General features: G+C 30.2%; 1 protein-coding gene across 1 annotated transcript; it reads left to right on the top strand.

Moving 5' to 3' along the window:
• Positions 1-585: 585 nt before the first annotated feature.
• Positions 586-20,447, top strand: LOC142333320 (F-box-like/WD repeat-containing protein ebi). Its single transcript, XM_075380341.1, has 8 exons — positions 586-623; positions 4,511-4,649; positions 5,616-5,777; positions 9,714-9,896; positions 11,775-11,977; positions 13,688-13,853; positions 17,137-17,238; positions 20,203-20,447. The coding sequence occupies exons 1-8, from the start codon at positions 586-588 to the stop codon at positions 20,230-20,232; spliced, it is 1,023 nt and encodes a 340-aa protein (XP_075236456.1). The 3' UTR covers positions 20,233-20,447.
• The last annotated feature ends 2,687 nt before the right edge of the window (positions 20,448-23,134 follow it).

Genomic DNA, 23,134 nt, shown 5'->3' with positions numbered 1-23,134 from the left:
ATTGCTAATGAGATGCTAATCTCATTAGCTGATTAAATTTATTCAGCTTTCATTTAATCTCACTCTTCCTCTATCCCTACAATGCTACATGTGAATTTTCAATTGTTAGAAACAGTGCTATATTTGAGATGTATTAAAGTCAATAGAAACAGTATTATCAGTTTTCAAGAAACTTATCTTGTTTTTACTAAATGTCCCCAAATTTTAATTTATGGAAATAAACTTATGAAAATTATTATGTATGTTGGATATAAAATTGCCTTTAACGTAGTGTACAGTTATTATTATTATTATTTTTTTTTTGTTTGACCAGTGTCAGTAGTAAATTAATATTGGAAAAATAGTTTTTTTTGTACATTTTGTTAACAGGGAACCACTTGATTTTGCTGTTTTCTCTTCATATTTTGTATGTTAATTATTGTATTTAGTTTAATTATTACTTAGATTATTAATAAGTTTTGGTATAGACCACTTCTTATCTGCTTTATTGTTAGTAACTATCCTTTTACTAATTAACGTGCGAAAATTCTTATCTCTTTGTGGCATAGATTATATTGTATGTCAGTGTCATTTTTTCTGTGTACCATGGAGTTTGTGTTTTTCAGTGTGAATAATAACAGCAGGTAATAATGTTAGTATATGGAGCCTTCTTTTGATGGAACAAGAAGTCTGTATATCCCTGCAGGAGCATGGTGTTCTTGGGAAAATAACGTGCCGTAATGGGCACAACAAAGCTATATTTCAGTGAACGTATACATTGGTGATATAATTTGCAAACTTGTCATAGCAAAGTTAATTTACAGATGGGTAACTGGCTTGATAATTTGTGTTATTTTCGTCTGATAGTTGTGAGGTTTATATATTGCTGGGCTGTGAAACTGATGCCTGTTAGGTGGTATGACCATCAGTTAAATTTGGGTGTTAATGCTACTGTTGATTGGAACAACTATATTAGGGTGGTGTGCATTAGGTAGATGGCCAGATGTTAAAATCGGTAACTCGGATAGAATTGTTGAAATTGATGAAAGTCACACGGGTTATGTCCTGCAACAGCATTGGATTTTTGGCGTTGTCTGTTGTGCGATTCATGAGCCTTAGTTTCTTAGGTATGATTCTAAAGTGGTCACAGGATACTCTCTTTAATTTAATTATGGCGAACTTAGCTGATTGATCGATTTACTATATCTTTGGAAAGGGTACTCTACTAACTTTCTCAAGGACGAACATTTCAAGGTTAACCGTCGATACAATTCTGTTGAATGCGGGGAAGCGTGAAATGTCATAAACCAGCATCACTGTGGAATGGGCCGCCTGCATCTTGAATCATACTTGGCCAAGTTTATGTGGTGACATATGTTGGCTGGGGACGACCCTTTTGAACGAATTTTACACAAAATTTCCATTTTCCAGTCACTGGATTAATCAATGTAATGAAAGGAAAACGTTTTTAAATTGAGTGATCCCAGTTAGTACAGAAGTATCTTTTTTTTGTACCTAAAAATTATTTATTTTTTGGGTTAAAAGTTTATTGTAAATAAATAAAAATTATTCATTAAAATCGATGAAAACAACAAAGATGATATAAACTAGTTTCATTACAACTTATTTCAAATAACTTCAAATGATTATTTGTAAATAAAAAAATCAAGAAGGGTAATATCTGCTGGTACATCAGTAATAATGGTTACTTTTGTAAATTGTAATTGTGGTGATGAACAGAAAGGAGGCTGTTTGAAAAAATAGGTTATTGAATAATGAATACAGGATGAATATTGTTATTGAATACAGGATCATTTCTGGATAGTGAGGGTGGTGTGTTTTATATTTTTAAATAGTTGTTCCAAATAGATATTCCACAACTGCACTTTCATTACAGAGATAAATAAATTTTAATTGTGAAACTACATGAACTAAAATTAAATATGTTATATAAATTTTATAAAAATGCTGTAATTTTTTGTATGAATGAATTATAGTTTTTCAAATGAGAAAAAAAGTCAAATTCAAAATCTGACTGATTTGTGTCCTGTAATTTATTTACTTTATTAATTTTATTTTTGCTCAATAACAGTTCTCTGCACATGTCTTTTACAAATTGTCAACATTTTATGTGAAAACTAAAAAATAAAACAAAAATATGCAAGTAATTATTAACTAAATTGTGTCAAAAAAGCTACAAACAAGCAGATTAAATCACTGCTCAGATAATGAAGTAGGAATTGCATTGTGTGCCTCATTGATAAAGTAAACATTTTAGATGGATAACAGGATACCAGTTGGAATAGTGGGTAGGGAATTATAAACAGAATAGTACAACTACAAATCTACTATAAAGGCAGCAGAAATCAAGGTGTAAAGCTAAGCAACAACAAGTTGATGCTAGATTATTTTTTTATGAAAAATCAAAGTTTAACATTACTAGAATTCTTGTTTTTTCACTTTTTATATCTGCTTTAGCTTGATCACTATTTATACTACTTCCTCAACTTTATGAGGTCAGATATGGTAATGAAAATAGAGTTGTAAGTTGTACTCAAGATTAAGTAGAATGTTATATGTCCATAAGTGCCAGAATTGTGGTTGCTGTATTGTCATATATAAACTTATATAATCATTCTTATTCCTTTTTAAACACACTGTCTTTTAATTTGAAAAATAAATGTAAAACAATAGAATATAACAATGCATATGTTAATATATGTAATACAATACATGCTAACATTGTTAATACATATTATGTTAATACGTATTATGTTAATATATGTTAACAATATAATACAATACATAGTGTTCACAAATTACTTGCATGCAATAAATTTTATTGAAAGTATAAATTTTATAGAAGTTTGATAAAATTTCAAAGCAATTAAAATTAAAAAGAACTTAACTGTTAACTTTTTATTCTTTCTACATTTGTTCTTCACTTTGACAAGGACAAGAACGTATCTTTTTCAATAATAAGCATAAATATGTGTTTTCATTGTTACGTAAGTTTACTGTGATAAATATACTGATTCCAAATCATACTATATATACGAGGTGTGTGAGTAAAGTAATAAGATTGGTAACTCTGTGAGCGATCTGTCAACACTGTGTCTACCGGTCTGTGCTAGACCGATTTGTTCATCCCTTCCACATGTTCAGTACGAGTTTCAACTCCATTCAGACAACACATTATTTTTGACCGTGCTATCAGTGAAAATGTGTTTTTCTTGTGCGTTACAAAAATGAAGCATCGGAATTTAGGGCGACGTTGTGCAACCAAGTTTTGCGTTAAACTCGGGGAATCCGCAAGTGTGACTTTGAAAAGTTGAAACAGGCCTATAGGGAACATTGCTTATCAAAAGCACAAGTTTTCCGCCGACACAAATCATTTTTGGAAGGCCGAGAACACGTTGAAGATCGACCGCGCTCAGGGAGACCTTTAACTTCAAAATCTGAAGAAAATGTTGAGCATGTGAGAGTTCTTGTGAGATCAGACCGTCGTTTAACAATAAGGATGATGAGTGTACAGTTAAATTTAAACGATTTCACCGTACATCAAATTTTGACAGACGATTTGGACATGCGAAAGGTTTGTGCAAAATCGGTGCCGAAAAACCTCACAACAGAACAGAAGCACAATCGAAGAAATGCATGCGTTGACCTTTTTGAGAAGATTGACAACGACCAAAAATTCTTCAATCGTGTGATCAGAGGTGATGAATCCTTGATATTTTAGTACGATCCTGAAACAAAGCGACAAAGCAAAGAGCGGCACCGTCATCTCCTCGACTGAAAAAATGTCGAATGTGCAAATCAAAGATCAAAACCAATGTCGATTTGATTTTTTGATAGTAGGAGTATTGTGCGTAAAGAATTTGTTCCTCCAGGACAAACTGTCAACCAGTTGTTTTACAAAGCTGTCTTTGAAAGGCTCAGGAAAAGAGTGATCCATGTGAGACCCAGACATTACAGAGAAGTAGATGCTTCATCATGATATTGCCCGTGTCACATGGCCGTTTCCATCAGGGAATTTTTTACTTCAAAACGCATTCCTATGGTTCCTGAACCCCCATGTTCACCGTATTTGAGTGCTTGTGACATTTTCCTTTTCCAAAAATTGAAACGTGTCTTAAAAGGGCGTCATTTTCAAATTTTGGAGAACATTCAAAAGACTGTGACCGACCGGTTAAAAGCCCTATCGGTTGAAACCTTCCAGCGCTGCTACCAGGAGTGGGAACAACAACTCCGTCAGTGTATAGCTGCCCAAGGGAACTACTTTGAAGGGGATAATATAGTTGTGAAAAAAATAACTTTGGTAAGTAAAAAGTCAGTCTCATTACTTTTTTCACACACCTGGTGTATATATATATATATATATATATATATATGAGAATTCATTTCTAGCTTAGAAAATCTGAATTTATTTTGAAATCATACATATTTAAAATAATTGGACATCTACAAAATCCTTTGTGTTGTTTTGTATGTTTATCATTACTAATTGATCAGCATTTTATTATTTTAGCTCTGGCGACAGTACAGCTCGAATATGGGATATGAGTGATAATTCTACATCTCCCAATCAACTTGTATTGAGACATTGTATTCAGAAAGGTGGTACAGAAGTGCCAAGTAATAAAGATGTTACTTCATTGGATTGGAATGTAAGTTTTTTATGACTGTTTGTCAATTGATAATATTTTTTAAAGATGTAAAAAAAGTGTTTGTTTTGCTAACTTTAAAACTAATAAATTGCTTCCATATCGTGTGATCCACCATGTAAAAAAATTTTTCATTAAGTCATATCTTTTGAATGGAATAATATTTTTTTTTTTAATTTCATATACTTTGACAAGCACATTGACAGTATGAACAGCGCTTGGTATATCCATCCATCTTTTGAAAATGCTGAAAGGTAGATGCTAAGTCGCTAAGTAGTTGTGGGCTGTTGACCTACAAATGATCTCTGATTAGGATTGATCAAATTGGAATAGTCATCTTCTAGGCTTTTTATTTCTTTTGAATTCTGAGATCAAGAAAACATTTTTGAATCTGTAAATCAGTGTCCAGTTTTAACTTTCAATTCAATTTTAATTTTCATTCTTTAATATAATGTACTAATAGTCTAATATTAAAAAGTATTGATTAGTAAAATATATTGCGTTTGTTAAATGTTTCTGGAATAGAAGTGTGAAATTCTTTAACCGGTTTTACTTTTTCATAGAATTTAATAGCGCATGTTCTTGCTAATTTTTAGTTTAGTATCAGTATGTTAGAATTATGCACTGAATCAGCAAATCTATGTTCTTCCTGTTTCAACTTGTAAAAGGGTCTTTTTAAGAGGGAATTGTCAATTTTTTTTGCGGGTATTGGAGTTACTTAGTCAAATTCAACATCTCATCTTCGGTATTCAATTTGTAATATGTTAAATGAAATGATGATTGCAACTATCAGAGCTGCTTTTTGCAAGCTGTACTTATTTTTGAACGTAGCTTATAATTAAGTTTATAAGCGGTAACTTTATTGAAAGAAATACATATTATCTTGGTTTATTTAAATTTTGTATTTCTATTTGTGAAAAATACTTAATGTCTTGGGCTTTTTTAAAAATGTCTTTTTGTTATCTTTAGTGTGATGGAACATTATTGGCGACAGGATCGTATGATGGTTATGCTAGAATATGGATGACAAACGGTCAGTTAGCATCAACATTAGGTCAACATAAAGGTCCCATATTTGCTCTTAAATGGAACAAACGTGGGAATTACATACTTAGTGCTGGTGTTGATAAGGTATGTTCAAGTTTTTGCTCTTTATTATTGAATTTATGTTGCGTAAGGAAATATAATGTTCAAATTAAGAAAAATTATACTCCCGTGTAAAAAATTGTTGCGGTCGACCCTTTTTTTTTCATTTATTATCAGTAATATTTCTGGGGTTCCAAGGAAATCATCGTTTTGCTCCTTATTATTTTTAATTTTTATTAGTGATGTAAGTTTATTTTAAAATTTTTGCATCTGCAAATAATTTAAAATTTTCAGAATATAAACATTTTAACTATGAGTTCTGTTATTTTAACTTAGTCCTGATATTCTTATAAATATTTTAGTATTTTACGTAAACAAAACATTGTCGATAAATTTTGAAAAACTTTTTTCCTAAAAAAAATAAAATAAAAGTAATCGATTATAAGATTAACGGTGTAAAATATTAATAATGAAGATTCTGTAAAAGAGTTAGGTGAATTATTCAACTACTCATAATTATTTAACCCCTTACTGGTTTTTATATAATCCATCATTGTCCTTGACAAAATTATTTGTCATCCATTTTTTTGCTGAAAAGTATCTCTGACGAAATAATTCATCATTATGAGTTGACCTGTTTCATTCGGTTTTTTGACAAGTTATTGCAACATGTGTGAGTCTTAATTCTATTTTTACTTGAATTTAACAATGAAGCGCAAGTAGCATATTGGTGTCCTCTTTTCTATATGTCTCGTTTCAATTCGTTTTGAACAGCTGTTACCGTGCATTTGTTTTCGTTGTTTTCATTGTTTATAAGTTGCGTTTTATTGTGTGCGTGTTATTTATTGTTTTTATAATTTTTGTATAATTTTCAGTCATATTTTTATTTTCAACTTTTTTTGTCTGTGGATGTGATGTGATGATCATACGTAACAAATAACAGAGCTGTTTACTATAACCTAACTTTAGTAATTTTTTAAGTGAGTAAATGATCTTCGTGTTATTATTTGAATTACTAATGATTTACAATATTAATGCGAGTTAGGTATTGCAAGTGATATTTTAATACAAAATGTTTTGTTAATCCCATGCACATGAGAGTAATATCATTGAATTTTTAAATATTATCTTTTTGATTGCATGATAAGAAGAAAAGTGCGTAAATAGGACCTTTTCAAGTACCTAATTCCTTTTCAAGTAAGTTAGTTCTTTTTAATGTTTCATTGCATTGATAAAAAATATGTTAAAAAAGAAAAGTTGGCAAAAATGACAAAGATTTACTGAAAATGAAATGATATAATAACATTAATTTCTGCTAAAATAAAATACCATTAAGAGGTTAATGTAGATGAAAACATGGGTTCGGTTATATTGTAATAAAGGTATTTAAAATATTTTTTGTTGAGAAGATTGTAAAATTTTACTTTGTTTAATGTTATGTGGAATTATATCTAAGATCAGCACTTATAGCGCTGGAGCTATCGTACTTTTTCTTGACTAATTTACATTAAGCTAGAGGTATGTTAAATTTTTAGTTTTTAGTAATTGGCAGACAGAAAAGATTAGTTGGAAAATGCTGTTATGTGGATACTTTTATAGATTATAAGGTGATAAATTTGTAACATTTTATATGATTTTTATTTATTTATAACAAGCTTTTTTTTTTACACAAGAACCACAACTAACATAAAGGACCTGTTAGCAGATATTTTGGTCGGTTCAAAATCATAGGCAAACATATCTTGTAAAGTTTTATGTGATTTTAAATTTATTTACAGTAAGAGTATAATTTTCTTAACTTGTAGTTACTGTAGAAAAAATGGAAAAACCCAAATATAATAAATAAAAATGTCGTTAAGATCTTAAGGAAAAAATTTTAATTTGGCTTACGATTTAAAAAAACAGGGGTAAGTGAGTATTATGCAGACCCGTTGGTCAGATTTATCAGCAATCACATATCACACAAGTTTATAAAATTGTATCTTGGCGTGTGCACACAATATGAAATCACTCAACCGACTATTAAGAGTATGCTTGGAGTAATGACCTCTAATGCTCCATACTCATCACACTGTCACACTGTTCTGTGACTGCAAGGAGTATCTTCGCAGACTACTGTCATTAAAGTACAGTTTGGGAGTTTTCCAATATCATGTAAAATATATATTCTTAGAGTAGTTAAAAGTAAAACAGTTGACATTATTATGAGTTTTTTCATATGGTGAGATTTATTTTGTTTGCAATACAACAACAGCATTCATTCAACATCAAATTTGAGTACCGTTATTAAAATTATAGTCTATTTCTAAATTAAATATATTCTTCTCTTCTTCTTCTTCTAGACTGAATGTATCATGCACTGTATAATAAAAACACCCAATCAAAACAGAGATTCTCATAAAAGTACAAGAATGTAATATTTGGAAATTATTCAAAACAGTAAGTTTATTTATGACTAGCTCTTTTCTTGTATATTCATGCAGAAGTATTATAAACTAAACATACAAAAATGGTTTTAAGTTGTGAGGCACTTTGTGCGGATTATTTACCAAGAACTAAGAATTAAAGTGAATACTAATCTCTTGATTAGTATGAAACATCCCAATACGTTAAAAAATCATATGAAAATATAAAGAGATGCATTAATGTTCATAGGATACATTGTGTTAAAGATTGAAATAGTTCTTAACCGATTTCTAAGAAGTAGGAGATTTTCATTTGTAATTATTTTCCAAAATAATATTAATCTTACTCTTCATTAAATTTTTAATTTTGATAATTGTTCTTCAGGTGGTCATATTGTATTGGTTTTTCTTGTTAACTTAATGTAGATTTTTTTAAACAGAAATACATTTATTTATACAAAAAAAAATCATTGAAGATTGAGGAATCTTTGCATCACAGGTTAGTATTGGATTGTTGTAGTAAAATGATAATATAACCTAATATTTTTCTGTTATCGTATTTTTTTTAAACAATTTTCTCTGCATTTTAAAAATCTTTATCAAAACGCTCTTTCCTGCTTTTTCGGATTTTTTAATTAATGAAATTAAAAAGTTAAAATGAAATAACATTTAAATGGAATAAAATAGAGGTTGAAAAATAAAAGAAAATAACGATTAGCCGCTTCTTTTTAAACATCAACTTTTCAGTTTGTTGCCAAATTAAGGATGAATTAATTGTATATAGACATTTACGGGATGACCTTTAAAATGTAAAGTTTATAAAATAACTAGCAAAATACTTATTAATATTTTTCTTTTTTTTTTAATTTTCTTTACCTTTTTATCTTGTAAAGTCTGTTTTATTACCTTTTTTAATATTTTTTTTTGTTTCTGCCGTAAGATTATTTAATCTAATGTTTTTTCTTTTTTTTGGAGACATCCCATTGAAATTGGTAAGAAGAGAATTTTTTTGATTAAAAACAAAATTGAATTTTATTGATCAGAACACGTTAAAATGACTGCATACAGCTTGTGTAGCTGTATGCATGAATTCAAGTTTGGTATAGAATGTTTAAAGTTTTGGTGCTAAAATGTTTAGGTATAACTCCAGTTTATGAAATTACTAAAGGGAATATTAATTAGCAAATTTCATGAAATTTTACAGTTTGCTATTGCGCTGAGAAGTCTTCACTTTAATTTATTCTTCACGCACAATATGCTTTTAGTAATTTCTTATCGCTACGACATAGTCTCCATAAATCCTTCAGTCTCTGGAAATAAATATCCTTGAGTAAGCCAACCGTTCTCTATCTTAACAACTCTTATCTACAAATTGCTGGATCATGTCATGCAGATGTGAGTTGCACATCGATATCTCTGACCGTTTGTAAATTACCGTGGATAAATCCCAATGTAAAAAGGGAAAATATAAGAAAAAATTAATTATATTTGTGCACGCATTCTACTTTATAAAATAAATTTTAATGTTGTAAAGTTATTTTAATTAAAATTTGTTTTTATTTTTTTCTAAATGCAGACAACAATTATTTGGGATGCAGCTAGTGGACAGTGTACACAACAGTTTTCGTTTCATTCCGCACCGGCGTTGGATGTAGATTGGCAAACCAATAATAGTTTTGCATCGTGTAGTACCGATCAGTGTATACACGTTTGCAAATTAAATGTAGATAAACCTATTAAATCATTCCAAGGACATACGGTAAGGAATTTTTAGTATTATTTTCATAGGCTTTCTTTTAGAGTATTAAGAAAAGTAATGTATGTCATTCGTTTTTTAAGTTTTTTTTATGTTTAAAAAGTTTGCATGCAGTTTATTGAAGAGGATAAGTTTAAAATGCCTGATTCTGTAGCTATATGCATGTGTTTGGTTTGGTATAAAATGTTTGAAGTTTTGAAGCTAAAATGAACTCCAATTTCTGAAATTACTAAAGGGACTGTGAAGTTTTGAAGCTAAAATGAACTCCAATTTCTGAAATTACTAAAGGGACTGTTACTTTTTTAATTAGATTGGAGCATTTGCAATCTTTTCGTTTCAGATGGCTTGAATGTTATTGGTATTTTTTGACAGTTATATTTATCCAGTATTTAATATTGCGAATCTTATCTGTCAAAAAAATATCTGAATGGTCGATAGGAATAATTTGTTTCAGAGAGAATGGTTCAGTTCCGTTGTAGTACAGAAACATAATATTTTTGAGAACATTGATTTTTTATTTGTCATATAAAAATGAGTTGTCGGTGACTTTGTGGATAACAGCTAACTTCTGATGAACTATCTTGGCCACTCAAGTATGTCCGATTTCGATTATTTCATAAATGGTTTATGTGATAGTATCGTAGATTAGTAAGATAGGTCGTACTGGGTATTCTATAGGTGCCAAAATTTTACAATTTGCTGTTGTGCTAAGTAATCTTCGTTTAAATTTGTTCTTCGTGCACATTATGCTTGCAGTAATTTTATATTGCTATGACATAGTCTCCATGAATCCTTCAGTTTCAGGAACAAATCTCCATAAATAAGCCAACCACTCTCTTAAGATAATTGTATGTACAAAAAGCCTTGCTCATGTCGTGCAGATGTGATCACAGATCGATATCTCCGACCGATTACACATTCTAAAAATGGAATAATTATATCTATTCGCTGTTCATCTATAACATCAACTTAAATTAAATGAAGAGGAATATAGTTATTGTTAGCTTCTTTTATCATTTTGTAGAATGGTAATGACAATCCTTATAAGTGATATCATCATTGTAAATTTATTACTTGCCTCAAAATTATACTGTATCAATCGTCGCACTTATTCCTTTTCATGGGTACCATTCATTTTACAACTTCCCAGAGCTGTAATTAATTAACGTCATCCTGATTTTGATTTGAATATTTGAAGTCGGTCTAAATTCATTTAACCAGATCAAATGAGTATTAGCATTGCATTCCATTTATGCCTGTAAAAAATGTTGTTACTACAGAGCTTTATATTTAGAATGCATTCCACTGAACGTTTCTTGAATTGACTCCTCAATCTAGAAACCAGAGAATTTTATTTGACAATTGAACAACCCAGAAATTTTTTCACAGAATTTCGTAAAAAAATTCCTTAATTACTGGTAATGGCCGATGTTTTGATCTTCCTATTTGTAAAATTAAATGCTCTCGTAAATTTGTAGGTCCCATTTATTACACATCAATCAATTCACACAGTTCTGAGGTTCATATTCCTCCCAACCCAGTGCTAGTTAGGTTGTACTTTTGTTTATTCATTTATTTTGGCAAAGAAATATTTTTTTTGTTGCACATACTATATAAGAAATAAGTTCTTTTAAGAAATTTATTATTTTTTTTCCATTAACCATACTATTTTATAAAGACAAGAAACACTTCAAATTGTTGTGATTAAGAAAATAGCGGAGATGCTACTTGAACAGTTTGACTTACTGTTTAATACTGTTAAAAGTATTAATTGACACTTTCTAATCTGTATTCATACTTAATTAATTGTTAGCATACACTTTTCTTATACTCTGTGCTTTACGGCTTTTGTAAAGATTTTATATATATATTTTTTTTTAGAATGAAGTAAATGCAATTAAATGGGATCCACAAGGTAATTTACTAGCCTCATGCTCGGATGACATGACATTAAAAATTTGGTCAATGAAACAGGATACTTGTGTACATGATCTACAAGCGCATAGCAAAGAAATATATACGATAAAGTGGAGTCCTACTGGTCCTGGCACTGCCAATCCGAATATGAATCTCATTCTAGCCAGGTTTGTTTTACTTATTTTTTTAATATGTATGTAATAAAATTTTTCTAAAGCATTTTCTAAATAAAGCGGAGAAAGATTCCTAACTTGTAGATGGAACTTGGATCACTTATGGGCTGTTGCTTGTGCACACTGTATCTAGTGAGGTCTAGTTTGTGTTAATACAGTTTGCAGGAACAATTAACCATTCAGTCAACCTGTACTTGTTAGCACTAATCGGTTTACATTGAATGACAATGGGTTATTTTGTAAATGGATCGATACCCTATCTCAAGCGCACCTATTTGGTACCTATGTATAGGAATTCATTTGTATATATACTTATTGAAACATAATAAAACAGAATTTTTTTATGTTTTTACATCTTCACAGTGCACAGTACCCTTAAACTGATGACAATTACTAGTTTTTACACGACGGTAAAAATTGTCAGGGAGTAAGTAGATAATATGTTCGTAATGGATTCCCTGATTTTAACTGACGACATATCAAGGAATTTGAAACGTTTATATTAATTAAGTCTTTATTAAGTTAGTTTTGCTATTTTGGTGTGTTCAAAGATGGTTTTTATTAATTATTTGTGACAAGTTACAATATACTGAACTGTGATATATTCAATAACGTACATATATTTTCTTTTTTATTTATATTTTTTCTAGAAGAAAAGTTATAAATAAAATTTTAATTTAAAAAAATTACATTTCATGTGGGTATACGTTATTTAGTACTACCCGTTGGCAGCAGCAGTAACAGTTGGCATGTCAGACCTATGTTGTATCTTTCGTACGCCATTAGATGGAAAACTATGCCCCCGTATTGGTCTGATAAGCAGTATCAGCCCCTTTAAATAATATAAATATGGATAAACTAACTACAAATCCTCACATTCCTTTGCACAGTTTCAGAAATCTACCTTGATGAAAAGCAAAATGAAAAATGACTCCTCTCAGTCCCCTGAGAGGAGTCACTGTAAAATGATACAAACAATTCTTTTTCCAAGATAAAACATTTCAAGGGTTTTCCAGGTATTTTTAATCTGTCCTGCTGGAAAATCTTATAGAAGATGACGGTATCTTAACCAAAGTAGGACCAGTGTATAAATGTACAGATACTTTTTTATACTTGAAGTCGTATCATCTGCTAAGTTATTTTTAGCTGCTAAAAAATATTAACAGTGTATTGCATACGGTGTTGTTAATTTTGGTGATATGCAGGAATTGATTCATTGAATATCCAGTAGGATGCTTGTAGCATGCCATCAGTTTAGAGTTGCAAACTATCGGGTTGTCTGAGATTCAGTTGACTACTTCATTCAAAACCAAGCATATTATTGCTAGGTCAAAATACACATATGCTTCAAAAAATTATTCTTCTTCAAGATATTAAAGATAATCCTAGATTTATCTTAGGCTTCCCTAAGGAAAGCTTTTTGTCAACCATCTCAAGAATAGTATAGCATTTGGAATATCCAGTGAACTATAAAATGTTCATTCAGAACATTTCATTACTATATGTGAAATTATTATTAAATTCTTTCTTCAAAGATCTATTATCCTGTTGGACTATAATTTTTTAGGGTTTTCTGTAAAGTATGGTGAATCATTTTTATCTCTTTATTATTTTTTTTGAGGTACAGTCATATAATTACTTTATTTATACAATTATTAAAAAAAACTTAATTTATTTTTATTGATGAAATGAAATTATTTTCAGCGCATCATTTGATTCAACGGTTCGTTTATGGGATGTTGAACGTGGTGCCTGCATTCATACTTTAACAAAACATACTGAACCTGTTTACAGTGTTGCTTTCTCACCTGATGGTAAATTTCTTGCATCTGGCAGTTTTGACAAATGCGTTCATATATGGTCTACACAGGTATATTTTTTGTTAATTTATTTTTGCATTTCTCTAGTAAACCAAAACAATTTTGCAGTTTTTGTTATAGGTAATTTGCATTATATGTGTTGATGTTAAATATTCAATTTTTTTTCTAATAAAGGACAAAATTTCTTCATTATTATGTATCGAAATCAACTAATAAAAAACAAGAAGAAATGTCATGGTGAAGTAAAAGTAACACTATTACTTTCTCTTTTGAAAAAGAAACTTTTAATCTGTTTTTTATTTATATATATATATTTTTTTTTTACTTTTAAGACCATAATGGATCACTTCAGTTCATTTTTTTTTGGCAAGTTCTTTCTTTTCTTGTTGATTTGTTGTTTTTCAGCTTTTCTTTTTTGCCAGTAATTTCTAAGGGTTTCAGATCTTCTTGCCCTTTCTTGTTCAGAGTACACCCCCGGCTTATTGTTTTCTTGGGTTTTGATAGGAATCTTGTTTCTTTATCTTTTAATTTCTCATAGTTTCCGGTTTTCGTTTTTAAGTTTTCACGGGTTACGTCTAATTCCTCCATGTCTTTCTGTACTTCGTATAACCGGTTCGGTCTGCTGTTCTTGTTCCAGAAAAGTTCGATTTTCCGCCTGATAAGTCTGGTCTCTTCCTTTCTGAAAATATGTCCTAGAAAGGAAATTCTCTTCTTTTTAAATTTATTAGTTATCGGGATGATCGTTTTGTAAATCTCTTCGTTCGGAATAATTCTCTAAATCCCATCTTTTTTAATGTTTTTCCCGATGCATCGTCGTAGAATCTGTCTTTCAATCTTTTACAGTTTGTCGGTAAACCTTGTCTGGTACGGTCCAAATACGGTTTCGCATCCGTAAAGTATTTCTGGTTGGATAACTGAGTTATAATGTCTTATTTTTGTGTTTATGGACATGCATTTTTTGTTATAGATGTTTTGTGTTTTTATTGTGGCTTTGATGAGTTTATTTATTCTTTCATTCCAGTTTGGATTTTCTTGGAGGTTGTGCATGATTTTTTCCCCCAAATATTTAAAGTTTTCTACTAGTTCTATGTCATTATTGTTTATTTTTACTTTCCTTATGCATAGCGGGTCTCACCATAATTTTGGTTTTTCGTATGAAATTTTTAGACCAATTTTTCCTGCAATCTCTTTCAGTGTTGACAGTTTGTATCTGGGCTCTTCTATATTTTGGGCTTGTAGGGCTAAATCGTCCGCAAAGCCTAGGCAATTTACTGAGATATCTTTTCCTATTTTAACGTTATCTTTATTTAATTTTTTCCAATCCCGTATTATAAATTCAAGGACACAGTTGAATAAAAGCGGTGACAGTCCATCTCCTTGTCTCAGTCCGGTTTTGATGTCGAGTGGATCAGATATTTCTCCCCTGAATTTAACCTTTGATTTGGTATCCGTTAGTGGTAATCCGATGATTTTGACTAGTTTTGGGTGAAGCCCTAAATTTCTCAGGATTTTTAGCAGGGATTCTCGATGTACACAATCATATGCTTTCTTGAAATTAATAAAAGTCACTACCAGTTGTTTATTCCTTAGTTTATGATACCTTAAAATTAATTTTAAATTTAGAATTTGTTCTGGGCAGCCTCGCCATGGTCTAAATCCCCCTTGTATTCCCCTAGTTCTTGTTCCAGTCGGTCTTTGATTCTGTTGTAAATTATTCTTGATAGAATTTTAAGTGCAATCTAGTAAGGAAATTCCCCTATAGTTGTCAGGGTTGGTTTTATCACCTTCTTATTTATATTATTTATAACTGAATTTCATAAGTTATTTCATACACTACAAAACAAGTGTATGAAAAAACAAATAAAAAAGCGGCTTGTAAAATAAAACGGCGGAAAAAACTAAGTTTTTTGTTACAGTGGATTTTTAATGCAGTATAACTTTTTGAGGAACCCACTGGGTTAGTCTAGTGGTGAACGTGTCTTCCCAAATCAGCTGATTTGGAAGTTCCAGCGTTGCAAGTCCTAGTAAAGGCAGTTACTTTTATATGAATTTGAATACTAGACAGATACCGATGTTCTTTGATGGTTGGGTTTCAGTTAACCACACATCATCTCATACATCTCTTAACCACCACTATACAAGACTACACTTCATTTACACTCATACATATCATCTTCATTCAACCTCTGAAGTAATACCTGAATGATAATTCCCAGATGCTAAACAGGAAAAAAAAAAGACCTTTTTGAGGGTAATTACCCTAATCATTAGGTGATTAAACTTAAAATACACTTAAATTGTTGTATACTGTTGTTCAGACGTGATATCCAGTGTACTTATTCTTTATTATGTTAATATTTGTGTGAATCCTGTAGCCACTTCTTTTTATTTAAAAAAAATTACTTATTAAAAAAAAAAAGATAATTTAATCTAATTTCTATTAATATAATATAAATAATTATAAAGTGTTCATTATAAATATTGCATAATTGTCGCCGCCGTAAATTATGGATTAACGATAAAACATAATCTACATCAAATAAACAAATATCTAACTTATAAACAATGTCTCTATTAATGTATCTGTCGCTTAAAGTGAAATGCATTAGCCGATCAGGTAGTATACTGTGAAGCAAGGTTCTTACAATTATTGTTAATTAAATGTTAACAGATAGTTAAAAACTCCTCTACGTTAAAAGAGTTTTGCTAATCTGGCATTAACGTTGTCTAATTAACAAACATTAGAAGATTAACTTGCCTGATGTTAAATCAGAACAGCCAAGGTTTCAGTTTGTCTTATTTGTGTGATGTCAACTGAAATAGGTCATCACTTTCAAATTCTATTTAGTGGTTCATTAGTTTTTTTTAAATATATATATTTGAAATTTTATTTAATGAGTTTTTATCATTGTTACTTCTAAGTTTGTAACAATTTTTAGGGTTTCTTCCCTAGAATCATGCTACTGTTTTTAAATGTTTAGTTCTCTATTTACATTACAAAAACCTAACCTAATAAAACAAATGATTTTATTTGACTTATACAACAGTAACATCAAAATGAAGAGCATACAGCTCTTCATTGTTAAGGTTTGAAACAAAATTTCTCTCATTTACATATTTGGTATAGAATTAAATACTAAGCAGAACATTGTTTTTTTTTTAAGCTGCTTTCTAGTATTGGAGGACAACATGAATTCTAAACTTCTTAACTAGTATTCTAATGTTGACAAGCTATTTAAAGATTTTCATAATTTAACAGACAGATTTCTTATATTTTTGTAATATTTTAAACTATTTTTAACAAAGTTTTATTTGCTTTTTTTTAAATATTAGAGCGGACAGTTGGTCCACAGTTACAAGGGAACTGGAGGTATTTTCGAAGTCTGTTGGAATTCAAGAGGCGATAAAGTTGGAGCTAGTGCTTCTGATGGTAGTGTAAGTAACCTTTTAAAACAATTTATATTTAAATATTTTTTTTATAACTCATCAATACAGTATTTATGATCATCACAGGTTTGAAAGCGCTTATTCAAATCAACAGTTTAATTATTTGAAAAAAAAATTTATATTAATATTTTAAAGGTCTATATAAGATCATCAGTTTGTACACCAAATAGTGCACTGTTAGTGCAGGTATATGTTTTTCAGTCAAAATCTATGTTTTTTATTCCTTTATAAATTTTGAATGCATTGACTGACTACCACATGGTTTTCTCAAACCATAATTTTTTATGCGATTGAAATTTGACGAGAGTTCCATTTTCAGATATGGAGATGAACCATACCCACCACTGGTAATCATTAGGAAGTATTTTTTTATGCACGTATTTAACTTGGCACATTAACGTTTTACATATTTGTTGTTCATGTGATTAAATTTGTATGTTTGCTTAATGATTCTAGCATGAGAATCGATGTTCATTAGTAAGTATTCTTCCAGGCTTGCATATAAATCAACTCATGCGTACCAACATTTTTGTTGTTGAGAATATAATTTTTTTTTTTTTGCACGTATAAAAAATATCACCAATTATAATCACATGTAACGTACAACAACAATAGAGATATATTATTTACCTATTTTATAATTGACAAATGTATGGCATGTTTGTACAAAAATATATGTATGTGCTACTAATTTGAAAACAGCTGCTCCAATTTTTGTAAAATAGTTACAATTAGGTAATCCCATTTCAGTCACTGTGAAAACTCACAATCATTTGTAACTCATCTCTACTGATAATAAAAGTGGATTTAAGGATATTGGATCTCAAAGATATTGGATTATAAGATTAAACAAAATAATTTACATTAGAAAATCTAATAAATTACATTTATGAAAAATCGATACAAAGATGTCTTTAAATAAATTGACAAACAGAAATTAAATTGATCAAACAGAATCGAACAACCAGTTTCATGAAGATGTCAACATGAGGTACCAATTATTTTGCACATGGTCCTGTTTTGTAATCATAGGATGAGGTGCATTACTGTACCTTAATTATGACTTTCTTGTCTAGATAGCGCTGTAGCTCTAATTGGTCCAATTTGGGCGTACGTGGTTTTCATCGGATCTTCATGTTTTGACACCTAGGAACCCAAAAAACCAGAACCAAATGGAAATTTTCCGGATGAATGTTCCCCCCCTCTCTCTCTCTCTCTGTGTGTGTATGTGTGTGTGTGTGTATGTGTGTTTTCATGATATTGGCCTCTTTAATCACAGAAGTACTGAATTATTTCTATGTATCGGGCCTTAATGCCATTAAATTTTCAACTTAAAAGTTCAAGGGGGTGAGGCTGTAGAGCAAGGTCACCTGCATTATTTCGAGATTTTGCCCGGTTAACGTCATATTTTTGTTAGGCACATTTTTTAATTAAAAATTACAATATTTGCGAAATAAAAAATTTCCAAAATCGCACCCCTGCACCAAAAAATGCTCTAAACTAGTGGCCAAGTAGGATACTTCATCAATAGGTACCTCCTGTCACCGCAACGAGTGCTATTGCTGCAGTCCATCACCTTGGAATTTCTCTTTTTCCTTGTGACCTCGTTCTCTTGGACCAGGGAAGTTGAAATTCTACAGGGTTGCCGACCAAATTTATTTTTTACACTCTCAATATTAATTATTTATTTTATTTAATTTAGTTAATATTTCAATGGTTGGTAACACTAATGTACAGCTGTTGCAGTTGTCTATGTAGAAATGTCCGAGCGGTAGAATTAAATAAATGAATATTATTTAAAGTGTGAAAAAGTAACTCGGTTTGGCCTCAATCACTCGGTCGTACTTGGGTCGTTTAGCCTCATGGCTACACTAGTCTGCTAACTGTACAAGCAATGTTCCATGTAAGTTGTGAATTTACGTTAGCTTAGTTAGTGCTAACCATCGCTGCTAGTACCGCCACACCCACGCGAATTAAATACGTTATGTGAGCGTGCTTTAATTAGAATCTTTGAATTAAATATACAAAAAAATATTATATTTAAATAAAATGATAAATATTTTAAATTAGGTTGTGTGTATATGTGTGTAAGCTCTGCATCAGAAACAACCCACAGCTATGGACTTTCCCAGAATGTGGCTTTAACCGTGTGGTGGGAAAGTTCGACAACTGTGTTGCGTCAGCTTATTTTGGTTATTTATTTTTATTAGTTTTACCAATTTTAAAACTATTGTTTCAGAATGTAATCTTTGTTTTAGTTACTTATTTAATATTCTTTTGATTTTTACTATGTTAAATTAGAAATAAGTATCTAAAGCTATACACTAATACAGTTGGGGTTGATTTTCTTTCTAAAAATTCCTTATTCTCAAAATTCATAAAGTTTTAAATAGCATTCTATTTGGATAATACCATTTTTTTAAATGAACAATTACCCAGATAAACTAAGATTGTATATGGAAATGCGATATGAAAGTTCTATAGTATATGAAAAAATGCCAAGCTTATCTGGGATTTGAACTCAGAAACTTGTGATTAAAGATCAAGAAGTTACCGCTGTACTGTGGATGTTGACATTGTATCTTTAAAAATCTACTTTTTTTAAAATACTCAATACGACATTTTTCATCACGTTTATGTCTTCTCTTTAATAAAATTTAAGTTGTTTTTTAACTTGTGACTTTTTGTTAATCCATTCACTTCTACCAAGTGTATCTATCTATTTTGAATATCTGTATACTGTATTTGGGTGGAATAGTTGTATATTACAGAGGTGAAGCAAAGTATGTGTATAGGAATTTGAAGACTGTTGTTTATGATATAAATATTAAGTAATTAAATTTAAAGTAGTTTATTACTAAATATTATACACATTACATAATTTCACATTTATGGACGTAAGGATATTCACATATTTACTTATATTTATATGTTTTTTTTTATGTTTTATAGGTATTTGTTTTAGATTTACGTAAGTTGTGAATACACCGTAAAAAGAAACGAAGAGCAAAAAGTAATTTATAATTAGACATTTTATTATTAATAATTATGTAATTAATTAGTTAGTTAATTAATGATAATTTATTTCGTATGTTATTTAGTTTTTGATTAATTAAAGTTATTATTATTACTATTATCATTATTACTACTATTATTATTATTATTATTATTATTATTATTATTATTATTATTATTATTATTACATTTTTAAAATGAATAATTTAAGTTAATTGCCTGTTTATAATAAATGATGTCGTTAATAGTTATTAACACGGTTGTAATTATATAATTATTGTTTAATACATGTGAATAAATATGGATAAAAATATATTGTTCATAATTAATAAAATATAGTTTGATATATTAAAGTCATCGTTTTTCTTCTTTTTTTTTTTAGTACCACTTAATTGGTAATAATGTAATATAACCGTTTTCAGGTAATTCCTTTTCGATTAAAATGTACCAGTAAAATATTATGATCTTTGTAAGATTTAAAATAGGCGTTATTAATTTTTTTCCACCTCCTCCCCAAGGCTGGATCCACATAAAGCATAAACACAGCCTGGGGGAGTGTTCATTACTCTAACAGGCCTACCTGCCTACCGACTGTAAGTCTAATATGACTAGCAGGCCCACCGGTAGGATCTTAATTTCCTTGCCCTGTTTCTAAACCCCAGTGCATTAATTTAGATTGTTTTAATTTAGATCAAGTCCCCAGTACCAAGTTATAGTGTGTTTATTTTTTTAAATTATTAATTTTGTGTTTTTATCAATGTTTTGAACCGTTATTCATTCTGTATAACTTTCATGTATCTGATTAAGATGTTGAACAGTAGAAATTGTGCTTAATTATTAAAATACAGGGTGATTTTTTTTAATCCTGTTATCCGATTGTTAATGTCTGGTAATTTTTCTCTAAGAAAGGGAAATTTTGTTTTGGGACTCAAAGTTGGTAGCACTGCCCAACCAGTAGAGATACGGCAATGCGAGTTGATTATCCTTGAGCTGTATAAACTTTTGTGCTGTTTCTGGTCGTGTTACGAACAGGATGTCTTTTACCATAGAACGAGTTTTCATTCTTGAACAATATTTTGCCATTGTTGAATAGTGCTACCAACTTCGTGTTGCAAAACAAAATTTCCCTTTCTTAGAAAAAAATTATCAGACATTAACAATCGGGTAACAGGACTAAAAAATCACTCTGTACCATAAAAATTTTATTTCACCAATCTAATCTGTAAGAATGTTCTTAATAATAAAGTAATTCTTTAATTTATTTATGTTAGAATATTGTATGTATATTTCTTAAGAATCCTGAGAAAAATAAGTAAATTAATCAGTAAAACAATAAATTTAAATTGTTACACACTACGTGCATAAGCAGGACCAGTTGCTACCATCTTATTCTGCCCGTTTTAAAAAGACAACCAAATCACCTGGTTCTTAAAGCAGTCCTTGCAAACCCTCATTTCGAACGATATGAAAATCTTCCACATAATACAGCACCAGGGTGTTCGTACCTGGTGTGTTTATTGTACCTTTTAAATTTTAACAGACCTTCTATTTTCCCAGCCTATCGCTGTTCATATCCTTTTTGGAGTCTCAACCCCGTAAATTTTAATTATGACCTTACCATATATAATAAAAAAATTAATAACTCCTCTCGTCTTACAGCAAACATTTTCTTATTCTCTATCAGAGACAAACCCAGAAGCAGTAGTATACACACACGGGTCAAAACAGAATGATACCATTGGATGCGCTTTTGTTGTAAATTGACAATGTTTGGTCTACCTGGTATTACAATCATCTACAATTCTGAACTGTATGCTATCAGTAAGGCTTTGAATATCGTTAAGTCAAAATATCATCGTATTCTTATCTGTAGTGATTAGTGTAGTGCACTCCAAGCTTTAGAAGATTTGTTTTCTAGACATCCTGTTGTTACCACAATTCATAATAAAATTGCTGAGTTGATTCGTCACAACACACGCGTGAATTTCTGCCGGATCCCTAATCTTGTGGAAATCCTGGGGGGTAATGAACATGTGGATTCCATTGCTAAAAATGCATGTAGCCGTATCATTTACCGATTTTATTAGTTCCATTAAACATACTCTTTGAAGAAGGTGTCAAGGAGGATTGGACTGCTACAGTGGATAATAAATTTGTGACATATCAAAGATGTGATCCTGTGCCTATTGCAATTAGAACGTACCAGAGCTACTCATGGATACCTGATTTCAGCAGAAAACACGCCATTATGCGTACAGTATGACTGCCACTTGACCGCACGCCGCATCCTTGTGGACTGCATATGTTGTGCAGCCTTATGTCACAAATTTAAATTACGAGAGACTTCGTCGCATCGTAGGAAATTATAAGAATGTGCTGGACTGGGTATTCTTACTTCTGTAAGAAGAATCAATATACTTCATAAGATTTAATGACAATCAACCATAAATTTTGATGTTATCTTGTTATTCTTGCTATATATTTTAACCTAATGATTATGTTTATTTTATTATTTTAGTTTGTCTTATTACTATCTTAGCTTTATTAATATTTTAATATCTGAGAAGGGGCTTTTTCCGTTAATTTTTTACCTGGGTGATGATAATGCGAAAGCGTTACTCTCCCGAGAAAAAAAAGTTGTCATAGACTTATGTAATTTACTTATTCTAACAAATATTTCAGTACAAGTTCTGTTGAAAGTGAATTTTTTAAATATCTTCAGTCGTCTCAAATTATTGTTCTTCAATAGAACAAAATAATATATAGAATAGTTTCTATTGCTCAAAAGAGGATTGATTCACTCCTTATGAAATCTGCAAAAATATACTCTACCAATCACAAGAGGATGATGCATCAAGTAGAGATTAGT

Source organism: Lycorma delicatula, chromosome 12 (assembly GCF_047948215.1).
Source record: "Lycorma delicatula isolate Av1 chromosome 12, ASM4794821v1, whole genome shotgun sequence".
Lineage (NCBI taxonomy): Eukaryota > Metazoa > Arthropoda > Insecta > Hemiptera > Fulgoridae > Lycorma > Lycorma delicatula.
Note: the sequence above shows the minus strand (reverse complement) of the source record. Positions and strands in the feature narration are given on the sequence as shown.

Excerpts from the sequence above, each read along its gene's own strand:
- LOC142333320 (XM_075380341.1), top strand. The coding sequence starts at position 586 with ATGGAGTTTGTGTTTTTCAGTGTGAATAATAACAGCAG. Across the intron at positions 624-4,510 it reads AGTGTGAATAATAACAGCAG|CTCTGGCGACAGTACAGCTC; the intron begins GTAATAATGTTA and ends TTATTATTTTAG. Across the intron at positions 13,854-17,136 it reads TTCATATATGGTCTACACAG|AGCGGACAGTTGGTCCACAG; the intron begins GTATATTTTTTG and ends TTTAAATATTAG.